The 20,747-nt window shown below is 37.8% G+C and overlaps 1 protein-coding gene across 7 annotated transcripts in view; it reads right to left on the bottom strand.

The window, feature by feature from the left end:
• The window catches only part of TTK (TTK protein kinase), a 46,317-nt gene extending 32,213 nt beyond the window's left edge, over nt 1-14,104 (bottom strand). For 4 of the 7 annotated variants that reach the window (XR_003512533.1, XR_003512534.1, XM_027550995.1 and 1 more), the window contains exons 1-11: nt 13,935-14,104; nt 12,652-12,792; nt 9,660-9,882; nt 9,199-9,305; nt 8,673-8,816; nt 6,699-6,813; nt 6,468-6,540; nt 6,283-6,377; nt 5,015-5,102; nt 3,857-3,977; nt 553-701 (exon numbers count right to left, since the gene is read on the bottom strand). Coding sequence is in view for 2 of the 7 variants with exons in the window: in XM_027550995.1 (XP_027406796.1) it covers nt 553-701; nt 3,857-3,977; nt 5,015-5,102; nt 6,283-6,377; nt 6,468-6,540; nt 6,699-6,813; nt 8,673-8,816; nt 9,199-9,305; nt 9,660-9,882; nt 12,652-12,790 (1,254 nt within the window). In the remaining 5 variants the exon portion in view is untranslated. The remainder of the gene's footprint in view (nt 1-552; nt 702-3,856; nt 3,978-5,014; nt 5,103-6,282; nt 6,378-6,467; nt 6,541-6,698; nt 6,814-8,672; nt 8,817-9,198; nt 9,306-9,659; nt 9,883-12,651; nt 12,793-13,934) is intronic. The other 3 variants (XR_003512535.1, XR_003512537.1, XR_003512536.1) reach the window with 2 other exon arrangements.
• Nucleotides 14,105-20,747: the final 6,643 nt, after the last annotated feature.

The raw sequence follows: 20,747 nt of genomic DNA, 5'->3' as shown, positions 1-20,747 counted from the left end.
AAAATTAATTGTAAGGAGAGTATGACCAAGGACTATATTCAGATGTATCTCTCTAACAGATCCTTTCTTCTGAAATAGACCCCAGCCATGGGGAATGATCATTCAACTTGTTATGAATTCACATTATCTAGTCTGTATTTTTCTATTTTATCCATGAGGTTTCTGTTGCAATTACTTAGTTCTGCTTTTATAGTTCAAAAACAGGCAAAGACAGTAAGTAAATAAATGGACATAGCTGTGTTCCCAAAAAGTGTTGTTTACATTCAGGCTGGGAACGAGATTTGGCTCCTAGGCTGTAGTTTGCTGACCTCTGCACCAGTCTACCAGCAATCTAGAAATACTATTGAAAGCAGAAAAGAATTCAGCTTGATATATACTGTTACTAAACTAAACCTATTGTTTAGTTTGTTACTGATCATTGTTTTGTGAATTTAAAACACACACACACATACTTCTGAGCAAACTACTCCACTAAAGAATACAAGAAGAAAACACTTAACATGATCATCACATTATAAAAAATGCTACACTTGATGTGGAAAAGAAAGTTACCTCTGTATCAATTTTGGGGATTACCTCTGGAATCTGCCACTGACTGGAAAATGCAGCAGCATTCTGGTTTGCACATTCAGACTTTCTCTTTGATTGCCGTTGTTTCAGTTCACTTTCTGGAACCTTTAGTTCTTGATGTTCTTTAGTTTCTGCAATTGAATTTATTGTTGTCATTAATGGGCAAGAATATTGGATAATAACAAAATTAAACCTAAACAACAGAACATGTTACAAATTCTATTAGCGTTTTGCTCTTAAAAACAGAAATTATAAGCTTTACCCAGCTACTGACAATTTGCTTTTAGCAAATCAGTTTTACAAAGCTGCAACAGCCATCTTCCTAGGTTGTTATCTAGAGCTTTATCAGAGACTATTCTCAGTTTAAATACTTCTGTTTTTTACCAGAAAACAAAGAAATAAATATGCAAAAGTCCAAAAACATATATCATAAAGTCTCACTAATAAAAGCCAGTTCACCACTTTTCATAGATCTAGTTTTTTTAACAAAAATTTTACCTTAAGTTAGCCTGTAATTTACTATCTTAAGGGTCTCTGAACAAGACAGACTCAACAATATTGACTGTTTTATGAGTGTCACTATTCCATCCCTATCATTACAAATGCAAAAATTCTAAATAAAATATTTGCAAGTGATATACAAAAGGTACAATAAATTATGACCAAGCTGTGTTTATTCCTAAATGTAAAGTTTGCCTAACACTGAAAATTAATTTGGCATAATAATAAAAAAAGTACGTGACCGACTCAATAAACACAGAAAAGGTATCTCATAAAATTCAACATCCAGTCACAAAAAAACTGTTAACCTCAATCTGTTTTGATGTATGATAAAAAAACAGCTTTAAGACTCTAAGCTAGTTATTATACAAGGGTAAAACAGTGAAAGTGTCTCTCTAAGGAATGAACAAAAATGCTACTTATCAATTCTTTCTATTCACCATTATTCTAGAGGTTGTAAGTGCAACACAGCAAAGAAATTAAAGTAAAAGGATTGGAAGAAAGAAAATGTTATATATTTTCAAACAACATGAAAGAACTCATAGGCAAATATTAGATGTAAACAGTGATTTTAGCAATGTCTCTATAAACGAGAACAATAGTTAAAAATCAGTTGTAGTTTTATATACTAGCAACAAAGAAGCAAAGGATAATTTTTTTTAAAGATCTCATCATTGTATTATCAAAAATATCAAATATCTAGGTATATTTCTAGCAAAAGAAATGCAAAATCTCTATACAGAAAATAGTTTTTTCAATAATGTTTTAAAGACTACTTAAATGAATGAAGGGGTATGCTAGGTTAGAGGACTAGAAAATTTATTTGTTAAGATGTCAACTTGTCCCACTAGGACTCAAACAAAATACCATTAAAAAAAAAAGAAAAAAGGAATCTGACAGATTCTAACATTTATATGGAAATCCAAAAGGCTTAGAATAACTAAAATAGTCTGTAACAAAGAAACAAGTTGGAAGATTTGCACTGACAGATATGAAGACTGACTTCAGTAATTAAGACAGAGTTAGCACAAAGTCATAAAAGGACTATGGAACAGAGAACTATCCAAAAACCAGACATCACAAACAGACTCATCTAACTTATAACAATTCACTGAGGGGAAAAAAGGGTCTTTTCAATAAATGCTGTTGGAGTCTACTAGATATCCACATGGAGAAGAAAAACATGAATCCTGCCACTTCATCTTAACCATACATAAATATTAAATTCAAGTAGAATAGAAGTCTAAATGTTAAAGGTAAAATGATACCTTCCAAAACATATAGAAATATCTTTATGATCTTGGAGTAGGAAGATTTGTTAAAAGACAAAGAAAACACTCACCACAAAGGAAAAGACTGATAAATTAAAATGCATGATAATTTAAAATTTAATCAAGTCTCCACCACATTATGGGAGAAGTTATTTGTAACACATGTACCCAACAAAAGAACTGTATATAGACCAAAAAAATCATTGAGGAAAATAAAGGACACTCAATAGAAAAATTGGTGATACTTGAACAAACACTTGAGAAGATACCCAAATGGCCAATAAACACAAAGAGGCATTCAACATCATTAGACAACAGGAAAATGCAAATTAAAACCACAATGAACTATTACTTAGCAGAATCAGAATGTGTAACATTAAAAACCAACAATAAAATGATTGGGAAGAATATGGAGTAAAAGCCAATATAAGTGCTGGTTAAACACAACACTTTGGAAAACTGCTTGGTACTATCGATGAGCTGAATGTATACAATTGCTGTGAACCTGACCACCCCACCCTGAATATACTTGACAGAAATGCACGTGAAAGAAATGATATGTCATTTGGCTGTATTCTTATGCTTTGGGTAGTTTTCTGATTGCAAATTTTACTACATAATAAAATACCATTAACATAGTGTGGGTACTCAGTAAGCATTCACTTATTTGGAGAAGGCAATAGCACCCCACTCCAGTACTCTTGCCTGGAAAATCCCATGGACGGAGGAACCTGATAGGCTGCAGTCCATGGGGTCGCGAAGAGTCGGACATGACTGAGCGACTTCACTTTCACTTTCACTTAGCATTAAATTAGGTGCCAGATCAGTACTATAAACAAGTATTTTTGGTAAAGATGCTTTTTCAGTCATATCAGTTTGTAATAGATGCCATGAAAACATAAAATAAAATCATTTCCTCCAAATATCAGGAAAAGAAATCTATAGTTGGTCCTTTATATCCACAGGTTCCACAGAACTGACTATACTACATCATTTTATATAAAGGACTTGAGCATTCTAGGATCTGAGCATCTGGGGGGGACCCTGGAAACAATTCCCTGCAGGTATCAGGGAACGCTGATGGTCCCAATCAAAATAATGGCATCCCAGTTTTCAGGGTTTCCTGAGACATGGGACTTTCAGGGCTAAAACCTGTCTCATTCATTTATATGCTCTTAGAATATCCACCATAGTACACATATAGTGGAAAAGCAAATGTTTGACAAAAGAGGAAAGAAAAGACTTGTCATATAAATACAACTTTCCCAAATACTTCTCAAGCCAACTGAGAAAATTAACTCAATGCCATTGAATTTTCCCTCTATTCTCTTACACACCTTTTAGGCAAATCCTCTGCTATAGAATTGAATACTTTTCATATACTTTATACAATTTAACTGAAACACAAGATAAAGGGACCTACTCTTCCATGTCAATTTTTAGGGGGCTGGTCAACTTTCACAAGTAACAAAGTGGTTCTTAATTAAAGAGGTAGTCTATTTTGTCACTCTTACCTTCTAATTTTGTTAGAAAACTTGATTCACTTTTATTCTTCAGGGTTACTGAATCAGTAATAAGTTCAGAACTCTTCTCATCTGACATCACAGGTTCCTTGGAACGAACATTTTGAACAGACTACATAGAGTAAGATTTTATTTTGATGTAATATAAGACAAAGGCTTAAAAACAGAAGTAGTACTAATCTTAGTGTTCAATATACTAGAGTCTCATCTATATGAAAAGACTGCTAGGAAAATAATTATATGTAGACTCACAAGCAAAAATAACTTCTTGAATTATTGACTAGAGCAATGGGAATGGCCATAATGATAGATTTGGCCAATTTGCTTTCAGTAGACATATTATCAAATGATAAGGCATATTCACTTAAAAAGAGAGGTTAGAAAGCTTAAATTCAACATTGTAAAACATGCTTCACTATTTTGTTACTATATCATTTTATCACCAAAAATAACAACATTGGTCAAAATTAAGATTTATAGAAGTCTAAGACAGTGCTTATTCTAAATCCCAAAAGTAAACTCCTGACACAACTATGTGCTATTCCCTAAGATAGCTGTAAATTAGTTAAACTCATTTAAAAGGATACATCACGAAAGAGAGAGAGAAATTACAAAAAATGTAAAACTGAAAAGACCCACATTATGATGCCAAGGGTCTAAATGAACTTCAATAAGAACAGTATAACCCCTAAAAATCAGTGCATCAGGGACTAAAGCTACTTCCTGTCTTGGAAGTTCACATGTCTGCCATATCAGGATGTCAGGATTGAGTATCTTAAAGCCCTCACCTCTGCCCCACCACAAAGACACCCTCTCATTTTTGTCTAATTTGCTGTCAGATCATATGATTCAACACACCAAGAAACAAAAGCTTGCCCCATTATTCCCAAACCCAGGCCAACTAACCTGCTTAAACACTATATAATAAATAGTACTTCAACAGAAGACGGTCATTCCTTGCCCTCCCACTTCCACTGAGGAGAAACAGTTTAGGACTTCTGTATCACTTCCCATTAGTGGCCCGACCTCTCCTGGGGTTTTAGGAACACTGTTGGAGATACATAAACCATGGATCCCTTCCCCAGAAAAAGCTCCATGAACCCTGGTCAGGAACCCTTGCTCCAGATAAAGATTTGAAAATGGAAAAACCTTTAAATGTCTCAATTCGCTGGAATCATTTCCACTTGATTTACATCCAGGTGTGATTGTATCTCGGCACTCTGACCCAGAGATATGTCTGTTACCATGAAACAAAACAATTGTTTAATTTGAAATCAATCATTTCAGGGTATTCAGGGTATTATCTTTTTCATTTTATTACTATTATTTTTTAGAATTAGCAAAGTCATTTAATCTTTTTCATTTTAAAGTTAGGTTAAAGCTGGAATCAAGGCATGAATATGGGAAAGAATAAGGAAACAGCAGTGTGTAGATTAAACTACATTTCAGGTTGTAAATAGCTTTAAGGATAAGAACTAGTGTGTAGACCCTCCTATGGGCCTCCACAGTGCCTAGCTCAGTGTATCAATACAAGCACCAAGAAAATGGCTGTTTTTGTTCTTTTTTTTTTTTTGGAGTGGAGAAAGTTTCCTTTAATCTTGAGCTAGTACTTGAAGATAACCAGAAAATAGCCACCTCATAAGATTTTTAGAGCTTAACCTTGACATCCAAAATGCTCTTTAATATCAATATTCAGTCAAACCTTAAGTATAATAAGCATTTAAGTAAAGAAGACACCAGCTAAAAACAATGTTTTATCTCTATAAGTTTACTGGCAAAATGATTCTGTGGAATCCAGGAGTCTTTTCCATTAGAAATAATGTTATGAACAGTGGTTAGAGTTAAAAATACACCAGAAAAATGAAGACCCTTAGCTAAGCTGGATTATGAGATTCTCATTTTTCAAACTGAAGGAAGGAGAACACTTCAGATGTGGTGGACAACATTTCATCTCTACCTACCCTGCCCCACTTCTTAAAGCCCTAGGCTCAGAAGCAAATGAGTGAGTTAATCATTTTTCCTACCAATAGCTGCTTTTTCCTTGAACTAGCTGCAAAGAAAATTGTTTTCAGACTTCCCACCCTCAGTGGACACTTACACACACACTAGAGTGTCTTACCATAGAGGCTACCATAAGCGATTCAAACGTCATGAGTTTTTACTGCTGGGCTAGTCTGTGCATAGTCCTGTAAGCTTCATATTAACAATACTTTTTCTTCTATGTCTCCTAACTTTTAAACAGTTGCTCTAATGAATATTTTTAATGAGAAAAAAAGCAAAATAAAGTCGTATTTCCCACTCGTTCCTCATTCTAAATAAAAATGTACTCGTAACCACTTTTATGTAGTAAGAGACTTTATAATCATTTTGCCATCAGTCTTCAAGTTTTGAAAACGAAAGTTAAAACTCAAACATACCTTTTAGTAAAATGTGGTGCAACTGAAACATCCATCTTCTCATGGGAATCTGGGCTACTTAGAAGGTTAACTGGGACTCTTCCAAATGGGCATGACTAAAAATGTTTTGGAAGATTAAGTAACTAACAAGGAAATAAGCATAGACCTCACCACTTCTGCTTTAATCAAAGTAAAAAATAACTTACCCGTTTAGCCTTGCTTGTTTGTTTCAAGGGATTTCGATAGCCTATCTCTGTGTCTTGAGGGGGGATGTTCTCTCTAAAGAAAAAAAAGAAAAACCGATTTTTAAAAGAATAATATTGATACAAGCATTTTCATCAACTGCTAAACACTATTATAACATGAAAACATATATGCAGATGATATATAATATAAATTTATGATGAATATTTAAAAAATGAATTCAGTTTCCTTACCCATATAAGAACCGGGCTTTAGTAGTCTGTCCTTTAGAATCACAACTAATGTTCCTATTCTGTAAATGTCCAAGTGTACTGGGAAATGGTTCTTGCGCACTTGATACTGTAGATGCTGTAAACATTTTGAAACTGTAATTAAATTTGTAAAGACATAAGGAATACACACACAAAACAAACTCATAAATAATACTTTAAAAGTCAATTCATAGTAAATAGTTGTCCCTAAATAAGATATTCAGATATGAAGATGCTGTGATGCTAATTCTCCAACGATACTTCATAATTGTTTCATAATTACATAACTGTTTACCACCCTTATGGCAGAAAGTGAAGAGGAACTAAAAAGCCTCTTGATGAAAGTGACAGTGGAGAGTGAAAAAGTTGGCTTAAAGCTCAACATTCAGAAAACTAAGATCATGGCATCTGGTCCCATCACTTCATGGCAAATAGATGGGGAAACAGTGTCAGACTTTATTTTTGGGGGCTCCAAAATCACTGCAGATGGTGATTGCAGCTATGAAATTAAAAGACGCTTACTCCTTGGAAGGAAGGTTATGACCAATCTAGATAGCATATTCAAAAGCAGAGACATTACTTTGCTAACAAAGGTTCGTCTAGTCAAGGCTATGGTTTTTCCTGTGGTCATGTATGGATGTGAGAGTTGGACTGTGAAGAAGGCTGAGCACTGAAGAATTGACGCTTTTGAACTGTGGTGTTAGAGAAGACTCTTGAGAGTCCCTTGGACTGCAAGGAGATCCAACCAGTCCATTCTGAAGGAGATCAGCCCTGGGATTTCTTTGGAAGGTATGATGCTAAAGCTGAAACTCCAGTACTTTGGCCACCTCATGCGAAGAGTTGACTCATTGGAAAAGACTCTGATGCTGGGAGGGATTGGGGGCAGGAGAAGGGGACGACAGTGGATGAGATGGCTGGATGGCATCACTGACTCGATGGACATGAGTGGGTGAACTCCGGGAGTTAGTGATGGACAGGGAGGCCTGGCGTGCTGCGATTCATGGGGTCGCAAAGAGTCGGACTGAGCGACTGAACTGAACTGAACTTACCCAGAGTAAAGGCATGTGCCTTATTTCTAACAGCAAAAGGTGATTCGCTTGCTTAGATCAAGTTTGTTTGGTTTGTTAGTTATTTGGCTGCCTTGGGTCTTCCTTACGACATGCGGGATCCTCACTACGTCATGCAGGATCTTCCCTTGCGGTGTGCGGGCTCCAGAGCGCCCAGGGCTCAGTACCTGAAGCTCACAGGCTTAAAAGCCCCACAGTATGTGGGATCTTAACTCCCTAACCAGGGATGGAACCTGGGTGCCCTGCATTACAGGGCAGATTCTTAACCACTGGACCACCAGGGGAGTCCCTGTTTGTTTTCTTAATTGAAATACAGTTGATTTACAATGTTGTGTCAGTTTCTGGTGTACAGCAAAGTAATTAAATTACACATACATACATATATATATATATATATCTTTTCATGTTCTTTTCCATTACTATTTATTACATATATCGAATATAGTTCCCTGTGCTATACATTGGGACCTTATTGCTTTATTTTAAAGTGTATTTTTTTTTTTGTAGATGAAAATTTTAATTTACTTATTTTTTGCCATGCTTTGTGGCATATGGGATCCTAGTTCCCCTACCAGGGATTGAACCTGTATCCCTGCAGTGGAAGCAGAAGTCTCAATCTCCAGACCACCAGGGGAGTCCGGGACCTTACTGTTTTTACTGAGTTGTTTTAATGTGTTACTAATTAGTTTGAGTAGGGGAAAAAAAAATGCCAGTAAGAGAGTAATGACTTTGTTACTTCTGCAAGTCTCACCACCTTTACATCTAAAACTTAATCTTAGACTTTGATCATTCTAAATAAACAATATTTTTCTATAGAATATTATCCTGAATCCTTTTTTGGCAGGACTAAACACCACAGAAAAGTATTAGCACACACAAACATATTTACCAGATAAACTCTTCCTTTCCTCCTCTGAAAGCAGCTGCTTTTTCTGAAGGTTCAAATTCTGAATGGCAATTTCCAGCATTTCAAGTGGCGCTGCTCCACATTCCACAGCTTTATGAAGAAGTTGCTTACTTTTTTTGAAATTACCTAACAAAGTAAAAAATAACAGTCATTTTAATGCAGCAACCTTTACTCCTCAGATACATATTCTGTGAACCTAGGAAAAAAATTTTAAAGTCTCAGGCAAAAATATTTATTCCAAGGCTCACACATTTTATTTATAAGCAAACAAGCAATTTCTCACTTCTGGTAACAATTCATGTCAAACAGTTTAACTTGTGTAATGTGCAAGTGAAACTGGTATAACAAATATTTCGTACACTTACATTCAGGTAGCATCCTTCCCTGAATTTTCATCTGATCAACTTTCATGCCTTTTGCCTCATTATTTCTATTTCACACACATGATTTAAATTACAATAGGAAGTTATCTTTTACTTAAAATCTGGACTTGACATTTTCAGATTACCTTGTGATAGTTCAAACTGTGCAAAAGATATATGCACGAAAGCAAATTTCTTGCAGTTTGCTCTGGCCATTTGGAAGTAGTCACGTGCATCGTCTGGCTCTTGAATACTGAAATAAAGATTTCAGAGTTAAGTTTTAAGAAAAAGAACACAGTTGCCTGTTTGATAACTCCTCATCCTATTTTCCAGAAGACACAGAATATTGTTTTCTGTCTGTAAAATTAAATAAGTTAATTTTTAAATTTTTTTAGGTGGAGTCTAGAGTATGTAATTTTTGTGGAAATATGTACATTGTAAAGAAAGTTTACAAGTTCACTTGTTAATTATAAACAAAAAGACTTGGTAAAAAAAATATTAAACTTACAAGTAGTTCTGACAACATGTTTTCATTTTACCTTTTGGTGATGTAGTTTTGTATTATGTAATGTAGTTAGCTGAATACAGTTAAAATGCTAATACTTACGCTTTTAGTTCAGCAAATCTCACTTGAATCCTAGCAAAACTCTCATTTTGGCCATATTTATCTGGAGGAAGTGCTTCAATTGCTTGGTTGTAACGACCAATCAATTTATTTAAAAGGGCATCATTTAAAGGGACACTGTTTTTCTCCAGTTTGAGCAACAAATTCAACCAATCCTCTGGGTTGTTGGCCATCATCATTATTTGGTTAACAGTTCCTGAGTTATCTGAATAAGGGACAAAATATAGCAAAAAATGAAAGTCAAAAAACAAATACCAAATTGCACTTTTCTTTCAAATTACAGGTAATCATTTATACTCTCAGTACAAATGCACACAAACTCGTTAAAATATTTTTTAAACTTTAACAATTCATGTAAATATAAACATTTACTGAGTATATATCTTTTAAGAGGGTATGTTTTACTGTAAAAAGCTGCATATTTTGAAGAAAAGAGAATTTGGAAATGTTTATGAGTAGCTTTAAAATACCATATGCAGTCTAAGAAAGCTATCCTGTAGCAGCCTAATTTTATTTTAGCATCCTAACAAGTCAAAGAAAACCTAAGCCTCTCCTACCACCACCAGTACCAACTTTCCTGGAAAATTCTTCATCAATGACTTATTAAAAATTTAGAAACATATCGTCCTAGCCCTAACATAACCTTCTTTACAACCTTATCCATCCAATATTATCTCCATATTCCTCAATTTACTTTTCAATCAATCAAAACCAGTTTACAGAAGATAAGCAACTCATATGGTCATTGTCTTCTCCTTGCAAGTTACCCACGTTTCTCCATAATTTTCACATTGTAATTTATTTTTAATTTTCTTTGGTGTTAACAGATTTTAAAAGACAACATGATTTAATGTCAGTGTCCTTGTCAGGTTACTTTAGTCATTACTAAACATTATTAAATTTAGAGAAACTTATCATCCCTTCTATTAGTTTCAGTTACCTTCAACGAGGGCTAAATATTTGCTTTTACAAACAAAATTACTGCTTTTGCTTTTTACTAAAACAGATTCAGAACTTTGTTTTTACCCATAATCTATTCTGATCTTAACTTCACTTTCCAGTTTCATTTCCCATCACTTCCCTAACAAATTTGTCTTCAAGTTTTCTTAAAAAGTCTTTAAAAATGCAGATGTATTTCTCATGCACTGTGCTCTCTCTGTTCAGAACTTCCTGTCTCTATTATGTCAGCAGTCATTTGAGCTAAACATGCATTACAATGCAGCATGGTAAATAGGTAAATTCTTCTCATCTAGAAACCAGGTTTAACCTTACTCGGTATTATAATGTCTTACATCCCACTTATCAACATGTTACATATTCACAGTTTTGAGCAAGCTAAGGGTTTTAAATAAAGACTCATCTACCCTGTTGTAAATAAGCTTTATTGTTAAGTCATGTCCGACTCTTTTGTGACCCCATGGACTGTAGCCCACCAGGCTCCTCTGTCCATGGGATTTCCCAGGCAAGAATACTGGAGTACGTTGCCATTTCCTTCTCCAGGGGATCTTTCTGACCCGGGGATCGAATTCACATCTCCTGCATTGGCAGGCAGATTCTTTACCACTGAGTCACCAGGGAAGCCATAATCTTCAATGGTGCTACTTAAATACACAAAATAAAGTATGTGTTTATTCTATCACCATTAAAAAATTTGCTTAACACCAAAATGATAAGTTCCTAAGTTGTTTCAAGGAATATGACCTGCCATTTTGACTATTTATATGGATAGGTTTTTGCCTTTGCTTTCCAATCCTTCATCCATTGAATGGTTACTATAAATAAAACAAAACTTATCTAAAGGTGACTTTTTCAACAACCTAATATAAAGAGTTCAGCTTCTGAGCTAATACTTTTCATAAAACTAGGACATTAAACTTTGGGTATTTTCACTCATTCATCATTCAAAAAATATTTTAAGTACCCACTACTTGCCAGGAACCATTCTTAGTTCTGTAGATAGAGCACCACTGATAAAAACCATGCCCTCATGGAGCTCACATCCTAGTGGAGTAGACAGACAACAAATGAGTAAAGGAGATATGACATGAACTTGGGCAAACTCAGTGAGATGGTGAGGGACAGGGAAGCAGTCCACGGGGTAGCGAAGAATTGAACATGACTTGGTGACTGAACAACAACAAAGGAGATATGAGGCGACTACTGCAGTGGAGAAAAATAATACAGTAGGTTGCTATTTTAAATAGGTGGGTTAGGACCTACCTTATAGCAAGCAGAATTCTGCTCAATATTATGCTGCAGCCTGGACGGGAGGGGAGTTTGAGAGAAAAAGGATACATGTGTATGTGTGGCTAAGCCCTTTTGCTGTCCACCTGAAACTATCACAACATTGTTAATCAGCTATACCCCAATTCAAAATAAAAAAGTTTAATTAAATAAATAAATGGATTAGAGAGGGCCTTGCTGAGAAGACATTTGAGCAAAAACCTGAAGAAGGTTTAAGAGTGGGCAGAAAGCAAGAACAAAGGTACTGGGGTAGGGGTTGGTCCGGCACACAGGAGACACAGTAGGGAAGCTGCTCCCGCTGAAACAGAACGAGCAAAGGAGAACAGGCAAGAAAGGCTGGGAGAGTGCTGGGAGAGTAACAGAAAGGTTCTTCAAATCATATACTGTGTGGTTAGCCTTACATTTATACACCGTTTTATTAAGGTGTAATTAGTGAGGCTTTCTCAGATTGCAGCAAAATGTGCGGGGGGGGGGGGGGGGAAGGAGTACCTATTGATGGCAAGCATATGAGCAGAAATGACAGCTGCCAACAATGGAAAAGGAAGAAAACCACCTTTGAGCACACTGTAATAAATAGTGTTGTTTCCTTTTTTAAGAAAGTGGAAAATTGTGGAACTATTTTCACACAAAAGGATTAAAACATAAAATGTTTGTGCTGTCATTGGTGAGCATCAATCAGTTAACAGTTCCTTCCTCTACCTCAGAGGGCACTCAAAACAACGCAACTCACCTGTAGTATCAGTGGAGGCTTTAGTCAAGCTTAGCTCGTCAGTAAGATCTTCATTTTTAAATTTATTTTTAATATCTCTCACTTTGTTCATTATGGAATCAATTGTCAACTCTTTGCCACTTAACTCCTCAGCCTCCATTTCTAAGGAAAAAAAAAAAATCGAACTATTCATAATTCCTACTTTGACTAGAATTTAAAAAAAAGATGTTGCAACTAGCCTTTCAGAACCCAGGAGACTAAAACATTAGTTAAACGAACACATTTCAACACAGATATTATCAGGGTGGTATTTGGGAAGCTATGTGCACAAAAACAATTGCATGTCTTTGTAATCTGTCCAGCAAGGTTTCCAACAGGTAAGTATTCAGTACACTCCTTCTTTCCACCAGAACTTCAAAAAGGCATTGCACAACAGGGAAGTTGCTGCCCCCTTTCAAACTTTTTTCTATGCCTTCCTTTCACTCTTTTTCCATAATTATTTTCTCTGGGCCATCTGCAAATTCAGTCTTTTTTTTAAAAAATGTGATAGTATATTTGCTTGGATTCTGGTAGAAACATATAGGCATAAAAAATCCTCTCGACAATGATAAAAACCATTCCTTTATTCACCTGCTTTATGTCAGTAAACTTGCACGTTGCAAGTGGTTACAAAGCAGAATACATACAACATCACAGCCCTTTATTCACAAATGGGATATCAGCAGGCTTATTCTTCTGTATATCTGGCAGAAAGGTGATGTGCTACCTTAATCATTCCCATACCGAGAATCTACAGTATTTGTACAGTACTGATTACTTATTCCATCTCCACGGTGTTGATGTTTGTTTAGTCCACAAAGAGTCCGCAGCCTTTCTTCCCGTCAATGTCATCTTTGTGATGATTCTCACACCCATCAATCCAGTAACCCAGGGTCACTGATATCAACGCCGCCCCCGACCTCGAGTATAGTTAATGAAAAGAAGCGACAAAGCGGGTGCCTGGTATCACCCCCTGAAGCCAGGCCCCAAAGGTAACTGTCAGAACCACGGCCACCGGCTCCTCTCCCGGTTCTAAAACACCACACAAGAAGAGGAGTCTCCCGCAGAGGCCCTAGCAGGCCCCTTCTCCCAGCCAAGTCCATACATCTACCTCTCGCCTCCTGAGTCCTCGACAAATAAACCGCCGGCACTAACAGGAGGACCGGCGGGGGACAGCGGGCCCGTCCCTCCCCCTCCGGCCTGTGAGCCGCACCCCACGTCCTCTGCCAGGCTCGGGGACCTCCCGCCTCGTCACCACAGCTCACCGGCCCGCGCGGCTCGGCTCAAGCGCCCACAGACCCCGGCCGCCTCCGCCCCTCCGTTCGCCGCCAAGGTAGGCCTCTCCGCGGAAAAGCGGAGCTGAGAAGAAAAGATGGAAACTCCAGCCCCTCTCCACACACACGTTTGAATTTCCCCGCCGCTACCGACGCGGTCGCCTATTGGCCAGTGCTGGCCACGTGAAAGCATCTGCTGTGATTGGTTGGTGCGCGCAGGCACCGCCCCTTTTTTTGCGACCGGAACGTCCCTCGCGGCGGGGGTCTTCCGCTCTGACTCCACCGGCTCCGCGCCCCGGAAGTTCGAGGAGCGGATAGACCAGCTTTCCGGCACCTTCCGGTTTAAAAACCAGGCCAGGGTTTTGCCCCAGAAGGAACCACTCCCGAGCCGAGTTAGCCGGTGAGAGGGAGATAGGCGCTGGCTGACGCTGCTCTCAGCATCAGGACCTTAAAGGTGCCTGGTGAGTCGGCCTTTTTCCGCCCCCTCCGCCTCCTCACTTATTGGTCCTTCAGGGTCCTTGGTGCCGGAGGATGTGGTAGGGGAGGGTCGTTCGCAGTGCCTTCAGCCCTGCCGCCAGCTCAAAAGTCTCAGTGCTTTTTGTCCTTGAGTTTCCACTAACTTTAGTCCTTCCACTGTCTTTAAATGACGCTTTGCCTTGTCTTTAAGCCAGGGTTCTTCCATTCTGTCAGAATTCAGCGCAGAACACACATGCCCATCGAGATTCTACGCCTGAACTCGCCTTAGCAGCCTCCCTTCTCCCCTCCGAGCCTGTCCCACTTTAGAGCTCAAGTGCCCTCCGCGAGGGCTGGCTTGGCTGCTAAGTGCCTTTGCGGTAGGAGGCAATGCTTTCTCTCCTTCTTGGAAACGAGATGCCTGTTGTACCAGCAGAATGACATGCTCTATGGTAGGAGAAATTGGTCGGTTTTGTGTACGTGAAAGAAACTTAACTGCAGCTGTCCGTTGTTAACGCCAAAGCTTGTGTTTTGAACCCTCGCGTTCTCAGCTCTTGACTAGCCACCCGGCCAGCCTGAAAGCCCTTCCTTACTGACTGCATTTTTTTTAATACCTTCTGGCTCTGTATTTTTGTTTCATCAGAGCAAAATGATTTACTGTATCTGGTTGGCTCATCCCTGCCTTTGCATTGTTGAGTCCAGCACCTGCTTTTGCTGCTGCTGCTATTGCAGGGAAAAGCCAATCTGTTGGAACTGTCTTTGACTTGCTTTTCCTTGCTTTTGTTATTATAATCATACATAATGGCTTACCTCAGAGAATCATGCCCTTCTGCCTGTTAAAATGCCTTTGTTCAGAGACCTGTCCACCTCTAGATGGCAGGAAGGAGGAACATATACCCTGCCTGAGGCCTCCCATTCTAGGAGACAGCTGCAAGATTAATGGCTTTTTTATTTTGTTTCCTCACCTCCCCCCATCTCTGATCAATAAAAGAACCTGGTATCCAAACCCCAAGATGGTTATTTTGAGATATTAGTCTGCCATCTTCTCTGTCCGTCAGCTCTCAGAATAAAGTTGTATTCCTTGTCTCATCCCCCTCCTCTGCAATTCATTGGCCTGTTGTAAAGCGAGCAGAGTGAGCTTAGACAAGATAACTTGTTTAGTCCCTAAGTCGTGTCTTATTCTTTTGTGACCCCACAGACTGTAGCCCGCAAGGCTCCTCTGTCCATGGGATTTCCCAGGCAAGAATACTGGAGTGGGTTGCTGTTTCCTTCTCCAGGGGAATCTTCCCAACCCAGAGATCCTGTCTCCTGCCTGGCAGGTGGATTCTTTACCAATGAGCCACCAGTTTTTGTGGAGCTCTTGGACCCAATCCCCAAACTTGCATTTTTCTGAAAATACTACTGCTAACACTTTACAGTGATAGATAGCCTCCACTCTTACATTTTAAAATACCATCTACACATTAATGACTCCCAAATATATTACTCCAGCAGACCTCTCTCCCCTGAACCCCAGATTCATATCCACTGCCTAGTTAGCATGTCAATGTAAGGTAGATATTATAGATATTTTAAACTCAAATGTTCAAAATAGCCCCTAATCTCCCCACTCTCAATCTACTTCTTACAAAATCTTCTCTGTACAAGACATTCATAATTTTTTTTTAAGCCCAAAACTTTGGTGTCATTCCCAATCCCACATCTAATCCATAGGCAGATTGTGTCAAGTCTAACAAGGTAATGTTGGAATCCTACCACTTTTCTCCACCTCCACTACTACTGCCCTAGTCTGAGACACCTTCACCACTCACCTGGTTATAGTAGTAGCCTCCTGGCTGGTTTCCTTGCTTCTGCCCTCACTTCAGTTTGTTCTCCAGGAGAGCAGAGTCAACTTCAGTGAGGTCATGTCACTCCTTTGCTGGGCTTCCCTGGTGGTTCAGACGGTGAAGAATCTGTCTGCAATGCAGACACCGGGATTTGATCTGTGGGTCAGGAAGATCTGGAGGAGAGCATGGCTACCAACTCCATTATTCTTGCTTGGAGAATTCCATGAACAGAGGAGCCTGGTGGGCTATAGTCCATGGGATTGCAAAGAGTCAGACACAACTGGGCAACTAACACTTCCACTTCAGAGCTCAGAATAAATGTCAAAAGTCCTTACAATGATCTGGAGCTGTACTATTTACTATGGTAGCCATTAGCCACATAGGGCAATTGAGCCCTTGAAATATGGCTATTGCAACTGAGGAACTAAGTTCCTTAAGTAATTAATTTTAATTTAAAAACTGATAGTGCAATTATTGGAAGAATTTTAAGTGTATTGGAACCACCAGAGGATGTTAGTCTACTTTTTCAACTGTAAATTTTGTGAGCTCTCAATTCAGATAAAGTACTTCCAAAGAGTTTAATTTGTGCTGTGAGTATACACACTAGATTTTGAAGATTTGTATGAAAAAAATAATGTAAAATAATAGATAATTTTAAAAATATTGATTACAGTTTGAAATGATAGTTTGATATATTGTCTTAAAATATATTGTTAAAATTAATATCCCCAGTCACAGACCAGAGGACACTAAGAAGATTTGCCAAATAAAAACAAGGAGGTATTATGGATTGGATCCTGGAACAAAAAGTGGACATGAATGGAAAAACTGATGGAATTCAAGTAATAAGTAACTAAGGCTTAGTTAATAGTAATGTGCCAGTGTTGGTTTCTTAATTTTGACAAAGGTATAACAGTATAGAAGATCTTAATAGAGAAATGGAGAGAGGCATGTATGTCAATTCTCTGCACTACCTTTACAACTTCTGTGTAATCAAAAATTATTCCAAAATAAAAAAATTCTTAAAATTAAGAATTCTTTTCAAAGGAAAGGAGGGAGAACTTAAGAATATATTTGAAGGGAGTATGGCCTCAAATTGTTCAAATATGGTAAAGGCTATAAACCAGCAGATCAAAGAAGCTCAACAAATCCCAAGCACAAGAAACTTAATAAAAGTTACATGTAGGCACATGATTAGATTGCTCAAGACTAGTGACAAAGTCTTAAAAAACAACCAGAGAGAAAAAACACATATAGAAGAAGAATCATAAAGTTAATAGAAGACTTCTTATCAAAAACAACATAAGCCCAGAGACAATGGAGCAATATCTTTAAGATCAAACAAACCTGAGATACATGGCAGATTTGACTCCACACTGCTGCCATAAAGCAAATACTGCAATAAAGTAAGTCACATAATTTTTTGATTCTCAGTGCATACAAAACACATACAAACTATTAAATGTGGAATAGCATTATGTCTAAAATATGTACAAAGTAATTAAAATACTTTATTGCTAAAAGTAATAACAATCAGTCATCTGAGCCTTCAAAAAATCATAACCTTTTTGCTGCTTGAGGGTCTGGGCTTAATGTTGAGGCTGCTGGCTGTTCAGGGTGGTTTGCTGAAGATTGGGATGACTATGGCAATTTATTAAAATAAGACAGGGAAGTTTGCTAAATCAATTGACTCTCGCTTGAGTGAATGGTTTCTCTGTTCTCTGCATTATCTGCATGCAATGCTGTTTGTTAACATTTTACCCACAGAACTTCTTTGAAAATTGAAGTGGGTCTTCTCAAGTCCTGCAACTGCTATTTCAAATAAGCTGATGTAACACTCTCTGTTGTCAGACTTCCCTGGTGGTCCAGTGGCTAAGACTCCATGCTCCCAATGCAGGGGCCCAGGTTCAATCCCTGATTAGGGAACCTGATCCCACATGCTGCAGCTAAAGAGCCTGCATGCCACAACTACAATCCAGTGCAGCTAGATAAACAAACAAACAAATAGGGTGCTAATGAGTGTGGGGCTTCTTTTAAAAATAAACAAACACTCTTGTCATTTCAACCATCTTTAATAACATCTCAACCAGAAGTAGATTTCATCGCAAGAAACCACTTTATTTGCTCATCCTTATGAAGCTAGTTTTATCCAAGTTTTATCTTGAAGTTGCAGCAATTCTGCCACATCTTCATACTCCACTTCTAATTCTTGCTCTCTTATTATTTCTACCACTTCCGTAGTTATATCTTCCACTGAAGTTGTGAGTCTGTCAAAGTCATCCATGTGAGTTGGAATCACTTCCAAACTCCTGTTAATGTTCATATTCTGACCTCTTTGCTGAATCATGAATATTCTTCTTGACATCTACAATGATGAGTCCTTTTCAGAAGGTTTTCAATTCACTTTACCCAGATCCATCAGAGGAGTCATTCTCTATGGCAACTACAGCCTTATGAAGTGTATTTCTTACCCACAGACCTGCGCCTAAGACTTCTGAAAATAAGACTCGAAAGTCAAAATAACTCCTTGATTCACAGGCTGCAGAATGGATGTTGTGTTAGCAGGCATGAAAACAACAGTAAGTTAATTTCACATCTCTATCAGCTCTTGGGTGACCAAGTGCATTGTCAATGAGCAGTAAAATTTTGAAAATCTTTTTTTTCTGAGCAGTAGATCTCAACAGTAAGTTACAGATATTTTAGTAAACCTTGTTGTAAATAGATGTGCTATCATCCAGGCTTTGCTGTTCCATATATAGAACACAGGCAGAGTAGATTTAGCACTATTCTTAACAGCCCTAGGATTTTCAGAATGGCAAGTAAGCACTGGCTTCAACTTAAAGTCACCAGCTGCATCAGCCCCTAACAAGAGAGTCAGCCTTTGCTTTGAAGCATTGAAGAGACATTGACTTTTCCTTTCTAGCTATGAAATTCCTAAATGGCATCTTTTTCCAATAGAATGCTGTTTCATTTACGTAGAACATCTGTTTTTTAATGTAGCCACCTTTATTCATCATCTTAGCTAGATCTTCTGGATAACTTGCTGCAGCTTCTAAATCAGCATTTGCTGCTTCACTTTGTACTGTGATATTATGGAGACAAGTGTCTTTCCTTAAACCTCATGAACCCACCTCTGCTAGCTTTAATTTTTTGTTCTACAGGTTCCTAACTTCTCTCAACCTTCACAGAATTGAAATAATTAGGGCCTTGTTCTGGATTAGGCTTTGACTTAAAGGAATGTTGAGGCTGGTTTGATATTCTATCCAGACCACTTTCTCTTTAGAGAAAAAGCAGTGAGACTGTTTAAAGCAATAAGACTGTTTTTCTTATCATTCATGTTCACTAGAGCAGCACACTTAATTTCCTTCAAGAACTTTTCCTTTGCATTCATACTTGGCTAACTCTTGGTGCCAGAGGCCTAGGTTTGGTTGCCTCTCTCTGCTTTTGACATGCCCTTCTCACTAAGTTTAACCATTTCTCACTTTTGATTTAAAGTGAGAGACAAGAAATTCATCCTTTCACTTGACTACTCAGAGGCCACTGTAGAGTTACTAATTGCCCTAATTTCAATATCGTTGTGTCTCAGGGAATATGGAGATCCCACAAGAGAGATAGGGGAACTGCTGGTTGGGAGAGTGGCCAGAACACAGATTTATCAATTAATTTTACTATCTTATATAGATGTGGTTCATGGCACCCCAAAACTAGTACAATAGTAACATCAAAGATCACTGATCACAGATTATCATAACACACAGTAATGAAAAAGTTTAAAATATTGCAAGAATTATCAAAATGTGACAGACAAATTTGAAGCAAGCAAATTCTATTGGAAAAATAGTGTCAATACACTTTCTCGATACAGGATTGCCACATACCTTCAATTTACTTAAAAAAAGCAATATCTGTGAAGCACTATAAAATGATGTATGCCTATACTGAAGAGAGACAATTATCAACCTACAGTTGTATAGGCTATGAATATATTTTTCACTATGAAGGAAAAATAAAGATGTTTTCAGACATCCAAAAGTTGAAAGCATTAATCACCAGTAGATTTGTATAATGACACTCCACTCCAGTACTCTTGCCTGGAAAATCCCATGGACGGAGGAGCCTGGTGGGCTGCAGTCCATGGGGTCGCGACTGAACGACTTCACTTTCACTTTTCACTTTCATGCATTGGAGAAGGAAATGGCAACCCACTCCAGTATTCTTGCCTGGAGAATCCCAGGGATGGGGGAGCCTGGTGGGCTGCCGTCTATGGGGTCGCACAGAGTCAGACTCTATTGAAGCGACTTAGCAGCAGATTTGTATAAGAGCTATTAAAAGAAGTCCTTCAGACCAAAAAAATTCTGAATCTACGTAAAAACCAAAAAACACTGAAGATGGTAAATATGAGTACATATAAAAGACATTTTTCTTACTTTAAAAATCTTTTTAAAATATACAAAGCAAAAAAATAATAACAATAATAACATGTTGTTAGGTTTATACAAAAGAAAAACAAATGACACTAAATGCT

The sequence above is a fragment of the Bos indicus x Bos taurus genome, chromosome 9 (assembly GCF_003369695.1).
Source record: "Bos indicus x Bos taurus breed Angus x Brahman F1 hybrid chromosome 9, Bos_hybrid_MaternalHap_v2.0, whole genome shotgun sequence".
Classification (NCBI taxonomy): Eukaryota; Metazoa; Chordata; class Mammalia; order Artiodactyla; family Bovidae; genus Bos; species Bos indicus x Bos taurus.
The sequence above is the reverse complement of the archived record's forward strand: the minus strand, read 5'-3'. Positions and strand labels throughout refer to the sequence as shown.